General features: G+C 46.3%; 1 protein-coding gene across 4 annotated transcripts in view; it reads right to left on the bottom strand.

The window, feature by feature from the left end:
- Positions 1-963: 963 nt before the first annotated feature.
- Positions 964-15899, bottom strand: part of LOC137344377 (F-actin-monooxygenase mical1-like) — a 130208-nt gene continuing 115272 nt past the window's right edge. For 3 of the 4 annotated variants that reach the window (XM_068007274.1, XM_068007271.1, XM_068007272.1), the window contains 4 exons: positions 5518-5611; positions 3496-3583; positions 2399-2472; positions 964-2054 (listed from right to left, as the gene is read on the bottom strand). In XM_068007274.1, coding sequence (XP_067863375.1) covers positions 1858-2054; positions 2399-2472; positions 3496-3583; positions 5518-5611 — 453 coding nt within the window. In that variant the 3' untranslated portion in view covers positions 964-1857. The remainder of the gene's footprint in view (positions 2055-2398; positions 2473-3495; positions 3584-5517; positions 5612-15899) is intronic. The other variant, XM_068007273.1, reaches the window with a different exon arrangement.

Raw genomic sequence — 15899 nt, forward strand, 5'->3', positions numbered from 1 at the left:
TGCGTTCCTGGGAATTAGCACCTTCGGAGTTGTGTGGGGGGAGGGGTGCAGAAAATAGTAACTAAAATAGTGCGGATCTTCAAACCCACTTACATTGCTGAATCAGATCGAAAATTATGTGACCATTTAGATCCCACAGATTGACATCTTACATAGAATGTACAGCACAGAAACAGGCCATTCGGCCCAACTGGCCCATGTCGGTGTTTATGCTCCACACCAACCTCCTCCCTCCTACTTCATCTAACCCTATCAGCAAATCCTTCTGTTCCTTTCTCCCTCATGTGTTTATCTAGCTTCCCCTTAAATGCATCTATGTTAGTCGTCTCAACTACTCCTTGTGGTAACAAGTTCCACATTCTAACCACTCTCTGGGTAAAGAAGTTTCTCCTGACTTCCCTAATGGATTTATTAGTGACTATTTTATATTTATGACCTCTAGTTCTGGTCTCCCCCACAAGTGGAAACATTTTCTCTACATCGACCCTATCAAACCCTTTCATAACCTTAAAGACCTCTATCAGGTCTTCTAGAGAAAAGAGACCCAGCCTGTTCAATCTTTCCTGATAGGTATAACTTATCAGTTCTCGTATCATCCTAGTAAATCTTTTTTGCACCTTCTCCAGTGCCTCTATATCCTTTTTATAATATGGAGACCAGAAATGTGCACGGTACTCCAAGTGTGGTCTAACCAAGGTTCTATATAAGTTTAACATAACTTCACTGCTTTTCAATTCTATCCCTCTAGAAATGAAATCCAGTGCTTGGATTGATTTTTTTATTGTGACCTTATTAACCTGCGTCGCTACTTTTAATGATTTGTGTATCTGTACCCCTAGATCCCTCTGCTCCTCTAGCCCATTCAGACTCTTATTATCCAAGCAGTATGTGACCCCCTTATTCTTCCTACCAAAATGTAATATCTCACACTTATAAATATTAAAATTAATTTTATCCTCAACCTTTTTGAACCAGACACTCAGAAGTTCCTTTTTATTTGGCAGTAAAAATGCACAGTTTTCTCAAAATCACCAATATATATATTCTCAATGCACGGTTGATACAGAATCCAGCTTACAACATCTTTTTACAGTACTATTTGATAACTCAGGGCATGGACATCATGAGCAGAGGCTGACAGCTGGCTTGTGTGCGGGAGTGTATTGCTGGGGTAGGACTCCAGTAAGCCGATAGTGAGAGCAGTCTGAGCCGTGCTGATGACGAGGGACTCGGTGCTGGTTTGTATCAGCATCTCACTGGGCACAGCACCCGTGTGCCAGTGCCAGTGCCAGCTCTGATGTGGCGTAGACTGTTACCTCCCTTTTCATATCGACAAGTTGATGCCAGTCAGGTGAAGCAGAGCATTTCAAATGTGTGCAGCGAATCCTGAATGGAATTTTTGAGAACACATCTTTGGAGTATTTGTGGTGGAAAGCAAAATAAACTTCTAATTTATTTAAAACAAAAAATTTTTGAGCTAAATTTAAAAAAAATTATGTGACTGACTTTACAGGTCTTGGGCCTGGGTTCCAGCTACCCTCCCCTGCTCTGGAAACAATGAACAGTGTGCGAGACGGGGAGAGAGGCCAAGGAGCCAAAGGCTGAGGCCTGAATTGTCCTCAGTTGTTCAATATTCCAACAGGAAGAGGATAGCGACCTCAATCAAAAGGCAAAGGTTACACAAGAGCAAGTTACAAAAATTAGGTTCTCAGAAATGTTGCATCATTTTCTTCAATAAATATAGAAGTGGAGGAGTTCTTTCATGAATATTCAGAGCTAAAGCCACCATTAGGCTTTATGCCAGCGCACGTCTCCTATCTGAATAACCTCGGACCACTTGAGATTAATGTGCTATCGTCATGTCCAGGTGATGGTGGCACCTGCGGAGAGGTCCCTTGCTGCAGCTCCAGGCACCAGCACTGCACACTGTTCTTGCTCCTGAAGTCTCTGTTGCTCCAGGAATATGACCAATTTGTCCCTCATCTTGACCACCTCGATCATTTCCTTGTAAATCCTCTCCTCCTCCAGAAAGTCCTTCTCTGTCTTCAGTTGCGCTGCAAGATGGAGAGGCAAGGTTTGTTAAAAGGTCAACATTTGAGCGAGGTTTAAGAACTAACCACCGCAGGACCACATGTTGCGGAGAGGACAAAAAAATTGAGGAATGTTCTTAGTTTCCCTCAATAGCACCATCTGGTGGCACCAGTACTCCGCAACTGTCGGACATTCCGAATTAAATTTTCTTGACGTTCAGCGTTATTGCTCCTCAGGTGCACCAATGGAAAAAGGAGCTCACAACAGGGCAAGGAAGGGAAGGATTGGGAGCAGGTGAAAGGAGAAGGAGCACAGTATGGAGATGTGCAGGAAAATAATGAGAGACGGGTAAAGGAATGTCACCTACCGTCCATAACCATGTACCTCCTGAGTTCCTGTTCCAGTCTGCTCTTCTGATCCTCCAGCTCCAGCTCACGGCCACTGAAGCAATGTAAAGATGTAAAACCATTGGGTCTTTCTTCAGGACCAATAAGTCTTATACTTCAGTTACAGATCCCAGTTTAAGAAAAGCATCTCACCCGTAGCCTTCACCCTCTCCATCTTATTTTTAAAACCTTCATTCTATTAAAACTGCTATGGTCATTGCTTCTTTGAATTTTCCTCTTTTGTTCCTCCTCTGCTCCAGAATACAAATTCCTACATATTCTCCCTTCTCCCTGATTCCATCATCCTATACACCCTCCCTCTCCCTGTATCCACCGTCCTACATCTCTGCAAGGCTCTGAGTTACACAGTAACATTATCGCTGTAGGGCTCTGAGTTACACTGTAACACTCTCTCTGTAGGGCCCTGAGTTACACTGTAACACTCTCTCTGTAGGGCTCTGAGTTACACTGTAACACTCTCTCTGTAGGGCCCTGAGTTACACTGTAACACTCTCTCTGTAGGGCCCTGAGTTACACTGTAACACTCTCTCTGTAGGGCCCTGAGTTACACTGTAACACTCTCTCTGTAGGGCCCTGAGTTACACTGTAACACTCTCTCTGTAGGGCTCTGAGTTACACTGTAACACTCTCTCTGTAGGGCCCTGAGTTACACTGTAACACTCTCTCTGTAGGGCCCTGAGTTACACTGTAACACTCTCTCTGTAGGGCCCTGAGTTACACTGTAACACTCTCTCTGTAGGGCCCTGAGTTACACTGTAACAGTCTCTCTGTAGGGCCCTGAGTTACACTGTAACACTCTCTCTGTAGGGCCCTGAGTTACACTGTAACACTCTCTCTGTAGGGCCCTGAGTTACTCTCTCTGTAAGACTTTCTATTACGTTGTAACACTCTCTGTTGTAAGGATCTCTTTCCTTTTTCCATTGATCCAATGTTGATGAACATTGTATAGAAGGTACTTCAGGTTAACTGGGCTGCCAAGGATCTGATTGTATTTATGGTGCTGGAATTCCTTACAGAGTAGGACAAAGAGTGTAAACAGGATTTGAATCGTTCTCACCTTATCATTAACTCGGACTCCTCGCTCAGGAGCTGGTTCTTGTCTTGCACCAGCATGATCCAGGATTGCATCAGCTGTGGCTGCTCTCCTGTCATAAAAAGAAGGTTTGGGAACAATTAGACCCAACAAGGCCATCCCTTTATTGATAGATCTCAGCATCACCAAACCTTCCAGAAATGCATCCAATTGCCTTTTGAAACCAAGTCTGATTCGGTGTCTTTCTCTGGTAACTTATTCCACAAGTCTATTACCCTTTGGGTGAACAAATTCCACCTGTCTTCCCTTCTTACTCTTAATTTCCTGCGTCTTCTGGTAACTCCTCTTAAAACAAGCCCAGTGCAGATGACAAACTGCGAGGGACAATAGACCTCACTCGGTCTCTGTAGAACACAGTTGACCTGGGAGCACTCTGCAACAAAATGGCCATTTTATTCGGAGTCACCTGTAGCCCTCCCTGTGTCCGGTACGGTCCGTGTGTGACCCCCGTGTCAGCTCCTTTACTGTCCAGTACATCAGGAAGAAATCAGGCCAATCTCCTCTGCTGTACCCTTAAACAGGAGGGGGCCAGTCCACAACGGGTCGCCAACCCACCGGGATTGTCCTGGAGTCTCCGGGAATTAAAGATTAATCTCCCGGACGCTGCCGCGAGCAACCTGGGAGAAAAAAATCATAGGGGCCTTAAAAAAAAAAGTTTTCTTTGAACACTTCTGTTTATTAGTTATAAAAATATTGGAGATGGGGGAAAAAAGGCTTTTTGACCAGGTGAGGGGGGTTGAAGGTGAGAGGTCATGTGATGAAGCCTCCAGGAATACATCCAACCCTAAGCACGCATGGAGCTGTAAAAGGGACACGTTTATAGAAGAATGAGAACAATAGGTGAAGGTCACTCCTTTCTTCACCAATTCTCTCCCCTCTCCTCCCTCCGCCTCCTCCTGCCCTGGGTCGTCCAGTTGGTGTTGCTGGGATGTGCTGAACAGGTCATGCAGCTTGCTCTTCACGGCACAGTGGGGCCCTCTGCTGGAAGGAAAGCTGCCCTGCATCAGTCACAAGGAAACAGCCGGCCCTCATCTCCACTGCACAAAATCCAAAGGGGTAATGTCACAAGGCCGTGGGGATATGGGTGCGCTGACAAGGCCGGCGTTTATTGCCCATCCCTAGTTGCCCTTGAGAAGGTGGTGGTGAGCCGCCTCCTTCGTGAACCGCTGCAGACCCTGTGGTGAAGTTGCTCCCACAGTGCCGTTAGGGAGGGAGTTCCAGGATTTTGTCCCGGCGACGATGAAGGAACGGCGGATATATGTCCAAGTCGGGATGGTGTGTGACTCGGGAGGAACTCGGAGGTGATGGCGTTCCCATTAACCTGCTGCCCTCGCCCTTCAAGGTGGTGGAGGGTTTGGGATTTCCCCATACCAGTGTGTTCCCTATCCCAGCCGCGAGGGGTGAAAGTTCAGAGACAGTCACATGCCTTAGCAACCGCTTTCAGCGCAGCATGTGGGGGGAAGGAGTGCTTCCTCTCTGTGGTGGACGGTGCACCATGTGTGGAAATAAATCATTTAAAAGGGAAAGGAAAGTTCTTGGTTTGGCTCACAGTCAAGATCCGGAATCGAGCCCCCATTAAAGTGAACGGAGCCCTTCCAGGACATGGGTGAGACATCCCAACCGGTAACATCACAGAGGAGAGAGGGAGACAGAAAAACGGCAGGTCTCTGCTGGGGCAGGAAATTTGACCTTTCTTTTTAAGGCAGCAACAACTGTTTTATATTTTCTTAATATTCAAGTTGAGAGAGTGCTTTGAACAAAAAGTACGTCCGCTAGACTTTAATTCCTCTTTTAAAAGATGGACATATTGGACTTTGCAAAGGATGGATATTTCTGGTTGGAAAAGAAACATATTTCACTGGGGAAGTGATGACACAATTGACCTGTAGATCTCTATTAATATTCTTCTCATGCTCCTTACCCAAATAGAGCTTTATAAAGAGAAGTTACTTGATTTAATTACGTTGAAAAATTTGGTGATCTTACGTTTACTCATGCGCATTTCCTGTTCCAGATGAATGCCTCTCTGCTCCAACTCATGGAACATCTGTTCAATCTCTTCCAATCGCCTCTGAATCATCTGTAGTACAGAGAGAAAACACAGGCTCAACGCAGGAGAAAACACAGGCTCAACGCAGGAGAAAACACAGAATACACAGGCTCAACACAGGAGAATACACAGGCTCAACACAGGAGAATACACAGGTTCAACACAGGAGAATACACAGGCTCAACACAGGAGAATACACAGGCTCAACACAGGAGAATACACAGGCTCAGCACAGGAGAATACACAGGCTCAACACAGGCTCAGCACAGGAGAATACATAGGCTCAACACAGGAGAATACACAGGTTCGACACAGGAGAATACACAGGCTCAACACAGGAGGAAACAGGCTCAACACAGAATACACAGGCTCAACACAGGAGGAAACAGGCTCAACACAGAATACACAGGCTCAACACAGGAGGAAACAGGCTCAACGCAGGAGAAAACACAGGCTCATTGCAGGAGAAAACACTGGCTCAACTCAGGAGGAAACACAGTCCTAGTACATGAATCACAAAAAGTTAGTATGCAGGTACAGCAAGTGATTAGGAAGGCAAATGGAATGTTGTCATTTATTGCAAGGCAGTTCAGAGAAGGTTCACTTGACTGATTCCTGGGATGAGGGGGTTATCTTATGAGGAAAGGTTGGACAAGTTGGGCCTGTATACACTGGAGTTTAGAAGAATGAGAGGTGATCTTATTGAAACATATAAGATCCTGAGGGGACTAGAAGGGGTAGACTCTGAAACAGTTCCTACGGATTGGAGGGTGGCAAATGTAACCCCACTATTTAAAAAAGGAGGGAGAGAAAAAAACAAGGAATCACAGACCAGTTAACCTAACATCAGTAGTGGGGAAAATGCTAGAGTCTATTATAAAGGAAGTGATAACAGAACACTTGGAGGGCATTAACGGGATTGGACAAAGTCAGCATGGGTTTATGAAAGGGAAATCATGCTTAACAAATCTTCTGGAGTTTTTTGATGATGTAACAAGTAGAGTAGATAGGGGAGAACCAGTGGATGTGGTGTATTTGGATTTTCAGAATGCTTTTGATAAGGTCCTACACAAGAGGTTAGTGTGCAAAATTAAAGCACATGGGATTGGGGGGAATATACTGGCATGGATTGAGAATTGGACAGGAAAAAGAGAGTAGGAATAAATGGGTCTTTTTCTGGGTGGCAGGCAGTGACTAGTGGGGTACCGCAGGGATCAGTGCTTGGGCCCCAGCTATTCACAATAAATATCAATGATTTGGATGAGGGAACTGAATGTAACATTTCCAAGTTTGCAGACGACACAAAGCTGGGGTGGAATGTGAGCTGTGAGGAGGATGCAAAGAGGCTCCAATGTGATTTAGACAAGTTGGGTGAGTGGGCAAGAACATGGCAGATGCAGTATAACGTGGATAAATGTGAGGTTATCCACTTTGGTTGTAAAAACAGAAAGGCAGATTATTATCTGAATGGTGATAGATTGGGAAAAGGGGAGGTGCAACGAGACCTGGGTGTCCTTGTACACCAGTCGCTGAAAGCAAGCATTCAGGTGCAGCAAGCAGTTAGGAAGGTGAATGGTATGTTGGCCTTCATTGCAAGAGGATTTGAGTACAGGAGCAGGGATATCTTACTGCAGTTACTCAGGGCCTTGGTGAGACCACATCTGGAGTATTGTGTGCAGTTTTGGTCTCCCTATCTGAGGAAGGATGTCCTTGCCATGGAGGGAGTGCAACGAAGGTTTAGCAGACTGATTCCTGGGATGGCAGGACTGACATATGAGGAGAGATTGGGTGGACTAGGCCTATATTCACTAGAGTTTAGAAGAATGAGAGGTGATCTCATCGAAACATATAAAATTCTAACAGGACTAGACAGACTAGATGCAGGGAGGATGTTCCCGATGGCTGGGGAGTCCAGAACCAGGGGTCACAGTCTCAGGATACAGGGTATGCCATTTAGAACCGAGAAGAGGAGAAATTTCTTCACTCAGAGGGTGGAGAACCTGTGGAATTCTTTACCACAGAAGGCAGTGGAGGCCAAGTTATTAGGTGTATTCAAGAAGGAGATAAATATATTTCTTAATGCTAAAGGGATCAAGGGATATGGGGAAAAAACGGGAACAGGGTACTGAGTTAGACGATCAGCCATGATCATTTTGAATGGCGAAGCAGGCCCGAAGGGCCGAATGGCCTACTCTTGCTCCTATTTTCTATGTTTCTATGTTAGATGCTGTGAGGATGTTTCCCCTTGTGGGAGAGACAAGAACTAGGGGCCACAGTTTAAAAATAAGGGGTCTCCCATTTAAGACGGAGATGAGGAGAAATTTTTTCTCTCAGAACTCCCTTCCCCAGAGAGTGGTGGAGGCTGGGTCATTGAATATTTTTAAGGCTGAGTTAGATAGATTCCTGATTAACAAGGGAGTCAAAGGTCATAGTAGGTAGAGGGGAAAGTAGGGTTGAGGTCACAATCAGATCAGCCATGATCTTATCAAATGGCAGAGCAGGCTCGAGGGGCCGAATGGCCTACTCCTGCTCTTAATTCGTATGTTCGTATATTCAACACTGCAGAAAACACAGGCACAGAAAAAAATATTGGAACTAAAAGCTGACAAGTCCCCAGGTCCTGACGGACTTCATCCTAGGGTCTTAAAAGAAGTGGCTGCAGAGATAGTAGATGCATTGGTATTAATTTTCCAAAATTCCCTAGATTCTGGAAGGGTCCCATCAGATTGGAAAATAGCGAATGTAACTCTTCTATTCAAGAAAGGAGGGAGACACAAAGCAGGAAACTACAGGCCAGTTAGCTTAACATCTGTCATAGGGAAAATGCTAGAATCTATTATTGAGGAGGTTATAGCAGGGCACTTAGAAAATCTCAATGCAATCAGGCAGAGTCAACACGGCTTTGTGAAAGGGAAATTGTGTTTGACTAATTTATCAGAGTTCTTTGAGGAAGTAACAAGCAACGTGGATAAAGGGGATCCTGTGGATGTGGTGTACTTGGATTTCCAGAAGGCTTTTGACAAGGCGCCACATCAAAGGCTACTACACAAAATAAGAGCTCATGGTGTAGGGGTAACATATTAGCATGGATAAAGGATTGGTTAGCGAACAGGAAACAGAGCGTAGGCATAAATGGGTCATTTTCAGGTTGGCAAGAGGTAACGAGTGGAGTGCCACAGGGATCAGTGCTTGGGCCTCAACTATTTACAATCTGTATCAATGACTTGGATGAAGGGACCGGATGTATGGTTGCTAAATTTGCTGATGACACAAAAGTAGGTCGGAAAGTAAGTTGTAAAGAGGACATAAGGAGTCTGCAAAGGGATATAGATAGGTTAAGTGAGTGGGCAAAAATTTGGCAGATGGAGTATAATGTGGGAAAATGTGAACTTGTCCACTTTGGCAGGAGGAATAGAAACACAGTATATTATTTAAATGGAGAGAAATTGCAGAACTCTGAGGTAGAGGTATCTGGGTGTCTTAGTACATGAATCACAAAAAGTTAGCATGCAGGTACAGCAAGTGATTAGGAAGGCAAATGGAATGTTGTCATTTATTGCAAGGGGGATGGAATATAAAAGTCGAGATGTTTTGCTACAGTTGTACAGGGCATTGGTGAGACTGCATCTGGAATACTGTGTGCAGTTTTGGTCTCCTTATTTAAGAAAGGACATAATTGCTTTGGAGGTGGTTCAGAGAAGGTTCACTCGACTGATTCCTGGGATAGGGGTTATCTTATGAGGAAAGGTTGGACAAGTTGGGCCTGTATACACTGGAGTTTAGAAGAATGAGAGGTGATCTTGTTGAAACATATAAGATCCCGAGGGGACTAGAAGGGATAGACTCTGGAACAGTTCCTACAGATTGGAGGGTGGCAAATGTAACCCCACTATTTAAAAAAGGGGGGAGAGAAAAAGCAGGGAATTACAGACCAGTTAACCTAACATCAGTAGTGGGGATATTTGCTAGAATCGATTATAAAAGATGTGATAACAGAACACTTGGAAGGCATTAACGGGATTGGACAAAGCCAGCATGGGTTTATGAAAGGGAAATCATGCTTAACAAATCTTTTGGAGTTTTTTTGATGATGTAACGAATAGAATAGATAGGGGAAAACCAGTGGATGTGGTGTACTTGGATTTTCAGAAGGCTTTTGATAAGGTCCCACACAAGAGGTTAGTGTGCAAAATTAAAGCACATGGGATTGTGGGGAATATACTGGCATGGATTGAGAATTGGTTGACAGACTGGAAACAGAGAGTAGGAATAAACGGGTCTTTTTCCGGGTGGCAGGCAGTGACTAGTGGGGTACCGCAGGGATCAGTGCTTGGGCCCCAGCTATTCACAATATATATCAATGATTTGGATGAGGGAACTAAATGTAACATTTCCAAGTTTGCAGACGACACAAAGCTGGGGTGGAATGTGAGCTGTGAGGAGGATGCAAAGAGGCTCCAATGTGATTTAGACAAGTTGGGTGAGTGGGCAAGAACATGGCAGATGCAGTATAACATGAATAACGAAAAGTCATAATAAGAATAAAACCGGACGGACCACCCGGCATCGGACCACTAGGCACCGGACACAACAACGGCAAAACACCAAGCCCAGTCGACCCTGCAAGGTCCTCCTTACTAACATCTGGGGACTTGTGCCAAAATTGGGAGAGCTGTCCCACAGACTAGTCAAGCAACAGCCTGACATAGCCATACTCACAGAATCATACCTTTCAGCCAACATCCCAGACTCTTCCATCACCATCCCTGGGTATGTCCTGTCCCACCGGCAGGACAGACCCACCAGAGATGGCGGTACAGTGATATACAGTCAGGAGGGAGTGGCCCTGGGAGTCTTCAACATTGACTCCGGACCCCATGAAATCTCATGGCATCAGGTCAAACATGGGCAAGGAAACCTCCTGCTGATTACCACCTACCGTCCTCCCTCAGCTGATGAATCAGTCCTCCTCCATGTTGAACACCACTTGGAGGAAGCACTGAGGGTAGCAAGGGCACAAAATGTACTCTGGGTGGGGGACTTCAATGCCCATCACCAAGAGTGGCTCGGTAGCACCACTACTGACCGAGCTGGCCGAGTCCTGAAGGACATAGCTGCTAGACTGGGCCTGCGGCAGGTGGTGAGTGAAACAAAAAAGAGGGAAAAACTTACTTGACCTCGTCCTCACCAATCTACCTGTTGCAAATGCATCTGTCCATGACAGTATTGGTAGGAGTGACCACCGCACAGTCCTCGTGGAGATGAAGTACCGTCTTCGCACTGAGGACACCATCCAACGTGTTGTGTGGCACTACCACCGTGCTAAATGGGATAGATTCAGAACAGATCTAGCAGCTCAAATCTGGGCATCCATGAGGCGCTGTGGGCCAGCAGAATTGTATTCCAGCACAATCTGTAACCTCATGGCCCGGCATATTCCTCACTCTACCATTACCAACAAGCCAGGGGATCAACCCTGGTTCAATGAGGAGTGTAGAAGAGCATGCCAGGAGCAGCACCAGGCGTACCTAAAAATGAGGTGCCAACCTGGTGAAGCTACAACTCAGGACTACATGCATGCTAAACAGCGGAAGCAACATGCTATAGACAGAGCTAAGCGATTCCACAACCAACGGATCAGATCAAAGCTCTGCAGTCCTGCCACATCCAGTCGTGAATGGTGGTGGACAATTAAACAACTAAAGGGAGGAGGAGGCTCTGCAAACATCCCCATCCTCAATGATGGCGGAGTCCAGCACGTGAGTGCAAAAGACAAGGCTGAAGCGTTTGCAACCATCTTCAGCCAGAAGTGCCGAGTGGATGATCCATCTCAGCCTCCTCCCGATATCCCCACCATCACGGAAGCCAGTCTTCGGCCAATTCGATTCACTCCACGTGATATCAAGAAACGGCTGAGTGCACTGGATACAGCAAAAGCTATGGGCCCCGACAACATCCCAGCTGTAGTGCTGAAGACTTGTGCTCCAGAACTAGCTGTGCCTCTAGCCAAGCTGTTCCAGTATAGCTACAACACTGGCATCTACCCGACAATGTGGAAAATTGCCCAGGTATGTCCTGTCCACAAAAAGCAGGACAAATCCAATCCGGCCAATTACCGCCCCATCAGTCTACTCTCAATCATCAGCAAAGTGACGGAAGGTGTCGTCGACAGTGCTATCAAGCGGCACTTACTCACCAATAACCTACTCACCGATGCTCAGTTTGGGTTCCGCCAGGACCACTCTGCTCCAGACCTCATTACAGCCTTGGTGCAAACATGGACAAAAGAGCTGAATTCCAGAGGTGAGGTGAGAGTGACTGCCCTTGACATCAAGGCAGCATTTGACCGAGTGTGGCACCAAGGAGCCCTATTAAAATTGAAGTCAATGGGAATCAGGGGGAAAACTCTCCAGTGGCTGGAGTCATACCTAGCACAAAGGAAGATGGTAGTGGTTGTTGGAGGCCAATCATCTCAGCCCCAGGACATTGCTGCAGGAGTTCCTCAGGGCAGTGTCCTAGGCCCAACCATCTTCAGCTGCTTCATCAATGACCTTCCCTCCATCATAAGGTCAGAAATGGGGATGTTCGCTGATGACTGCACAGTGTTCAGTTCCATTCGCAACCCCTCAAATAATGAAGCAGTCCGAGCCCGCATGCAGCAAGACCTGGACAACATCCAGGCTTGGGCTCATAAGTGGCAAGTAACATTCGCGCCAGATAAGTGCCAGGCAATGACCATCTCCAACAAGAGAGAGTCTAACCACCTCCCCTTGACATTCAACGGCATTACCATCGCCGAATCCCCCACCATCAACATCCTGGGGGTCACCATTGACCAGAAACTTAACTGGACCAGCCATATAAATACTGTGGCTGCAAGAGCAGGTCAGAGGCTGGGTATTCTGCGGCGAGTGACTCACCTCCTGACTCCCCAAAGCCTTTCCACCATCTACAAGGCACAAGTGTGATGGAATACTCTCCACTTGCTTGGATGAGTGCAGCTCCAACAACACTCAAGAAGCTCGACACCATCCAAGATAAAGCAGCCCGCTTGATTGGCACCCCATCCACCACCCTAAACATTCACTCCCTTCACCACCGGCGCACTGTGGCTGCAGTGTGTACCATCCACGGGATGCACTGCAGCAACTCGCCAAGGCTTCTTCGACAGCACCTCCCAAACCCACGACCTCTACCACCTAGAAGGACAAGAGCAGCAGGCACATGGAAACAACACCACCTGCACGTTCCCCTCCAAGTCACACACCATCCCGACTTGGAAATATATCGCCGTTCCTTCATGGTCGCTGGGTCAAAATCCTGGAACTCCCTTCCTAACAGCACTGTGGGAGAACCGTCACCACACGGACTGCAGCGGTTCAAGAAGGCGGCTCACCACCACCTTCTCAAGGGCAATTAGGGATGGGCAATAAATGCTGGCCTTGCCAGCGACGCCCACATCCCGTGAACGAATTAAAAAAAAATGTTAGGTTATCCACTTTGGTTGTAAAAACAGAAAGGCAGATTATTATCTGAATAGTGATAGACTGGGAAAAGGGGAGGTGCAACGAGACCTGGGTGTCCTTGTACACCAGTTGCTGAAAGCGAGCATTCAGGTGCAGCAAGCAGTTAGGAAGGCGAATGGTATGTTGGCCTTCATTGCAAGAGGATTTGAGTACAGGAGCAGGGATGTCTTCCTGCAGTTATACAGGGCCTTGGCGAGACCACATCTGCAGTATCGTGTGCAATTTTGGTCTCCTTAGCTGAGGAAGGATGTCCTTGCCATGGAGGGAGTGCAACAAAGGTTTACCAGACTGATTCCTGGGATGGCAGGACGTATGAGGAGAGAGTGGGTCGACTAGGCCTATATTCACTAGAGTATAGAAGAATGAGAGGTGATCTCATCGAAACATATAAAATTCTAACAGGATTAGACAGACTAGATGCAGGGAGGATGTTCCCGATGGCTGGGGAGTCCAGAACCAGGGGTCACAGTCTCAGGATACGGGGTATGCCATTTAGAACCGAGATGAGGAGAAATTTCTTCACTCAGAGGGTGGTGAACCTGTGGAATTCTCTACCACAGAAGGCAGTAGAGGCCAAGTGATTAGATTGATTCAAGAAGGAGATAGATATATTTCTTAATGCTAAAGGGATCAAGGGATATGGGGAAAATGTGGGAACAGGGTACTAAGTTAGATGATCAGCCATGATCATTTTGAATGGCGAAGCAGGCCCGAAGGGCCGAATGGCCTACTCTTGCTCCTATTTTCTATGTTTCTATGTTAGATGCTGTGAGGATGTTTCCCCTTGTGGGAGAGACAAGAACTAGGGGCCACAGTTTAAAAATAAGGGGTCTCCCATTTATGACAGAGATAAGGAGAATTTTTTTCTCTCAGAAGCTAGTGAATCTGTGGAGCTCCCTTCCCCAGAGAACGGTGGAGGCAGGGTCATTGAATATTTTTAAGGCTGAGTTAGATAGATTCCTGATTAACAAGGGAGTCAAATGTTATAGCAGGTAGACGGGAAAGTAGGGTTGAGGTCACAATCAGATCAGCCATGACCTTATCAAATGGCAGAATAGGCTCGAGGGGCCGAATGGCCTACTCCTGCTCTTAATTCGTATGTTCGTATGTTCAACACAAGAGAAAACAGAGGCTCAACACAGGAGAAAACACAGGCCCAACACAGGAGAAAACACAGGCCCAACACAGGAGAAGACACAGGCCCAACACAGGAGAAGACACAGGCCCAACACAGGAGAAAACACAGGCTCAACACAAGAGAAAACACAGGCTCAACACTGGAGAAAACACAAGCTCAACACTGGAGAAAACACAGGCTCATCAGAAGAGAAAACACAGGCTCAACACTGGAGAAAACACAGGCTCAACACTGGAGAAAACACAGGCTCAACACTGGAGAAAACACAGGCTCAACACTGGAGAAAACATAGGCTGAGTATAGGAGAAAACACAGGCTCATCAGAGGAGAAAACAGGCTCAACACAGGAGGAAACACAGGAAAAAACATGGGAGAAAACACAGGCTCATCAGAGGAGAAAACACAGGCTCACACAGGAGAAAACACAGGCTCAACAGGAGAAAACACAGGCTCAACACAGGCTCAATGGAGGAGAAAACACAGGCTCAACTCAGGAGAAAACACAGGCTCAACAGGAGAAAACACAGGTTCATCAAAGGAGAAAACACAGGCTCAACACCAGAGAAAAAACAGACTCAACACAGGAGAAAACACAGGCGCAACTTAGGTGCAATGCAGGCTCAGCACAGAAGAAAACACAGGCTCAACACAGTAGAAAACACGGTCTCAACTCAGGAGAAAACACAGGCTCAACACAGTAGAAAACACAGGCTCAACTCAGAAGAAAACACAGTCTCAACTCAGAAGAAAACACAAGCGCAACACAGGAGAAAACACAGGTTTGACACAGGAAGAAACACAGGCTTAATGCAGGAGAAAGCACAGGCTCAACTCAGCAGAAAACCCAGGCTCAATACAGGAAGAAACACAGGCTATCGGGAGACCCAGAGCGGCAGATTTAAATAGAGTGAGAGCAGCAGTCACACACCCTGTCAGGAAGCCCAGACCCTAACCCAGAGGGGAAGCAAACAGAAGGGAGAACTCAAAGAGTGACGTCATAGAGAGCACAGAGTGAGGAGCCGAGGAATTAAGACTAGTTGTTTAATTTATCATTTATCTTACGTATTAAGAGCATACTATCCTTTAGCACCGAGGATATGTCAGTTTATCGGCAAGTGTTTTTAGTGGATATTGTACTTAGTGTCTTTCGTGGTTGGTAGCGTTTCTAGTAGTTTGCATATTAGTGATTGTTTAGCTTTAAGGCATTTTAACAGTTTAAAAAGAGCAGGAAACCAGAGCAGTTAAACAAACTAAGGAAAAACATCTCGAAAGGTGGAGTGATAGTCAGCTCAGAGTGGGGGGGGGGAGCGGTGAAACCCGAGGACATTAATCTAAGTTTAAGCACAGAGGCTGGGAGAGACCGAGAGTGAACCTCGAACAGGGCGAATCGCTAACAGAGTGAGGACTTTCAACTGGGCATTAGGTGCAGAGGGGAAAGGAGGTGCTCAGTGACTTAAACCAAGCAATTATAGACTAAGACTGGGTGGAGCGAAAAGGGAGCCATAGGAGGAATCAAAACAAGGCAAGGAGGACCGTGAGGGTAAGTCAGTAAGTATTTAGTTCATTGGTTAGTGTTTTAGTGTTAGATAAACAGGAAAGTGCCTTAAAGCTAAACAAACAGTTTATATAACTGTAGCGAACATGGCAGGAGAGC

Source organism: Heptranchias perlo, chromosome 27 (genome assembly GCF_035084215.1).
Source record: "Heptranchias perlo isolate sHepPer1 chromosome 27, sHepPer1.hap1, whole genome shotgun sequence".
Lineage (NCBI taxonomy): Eukaryota > Metazoa > Chordata > Chondrichthyes > Hexanchiformes > Hexanchidae > Heptranchias > Heptranchias perlo.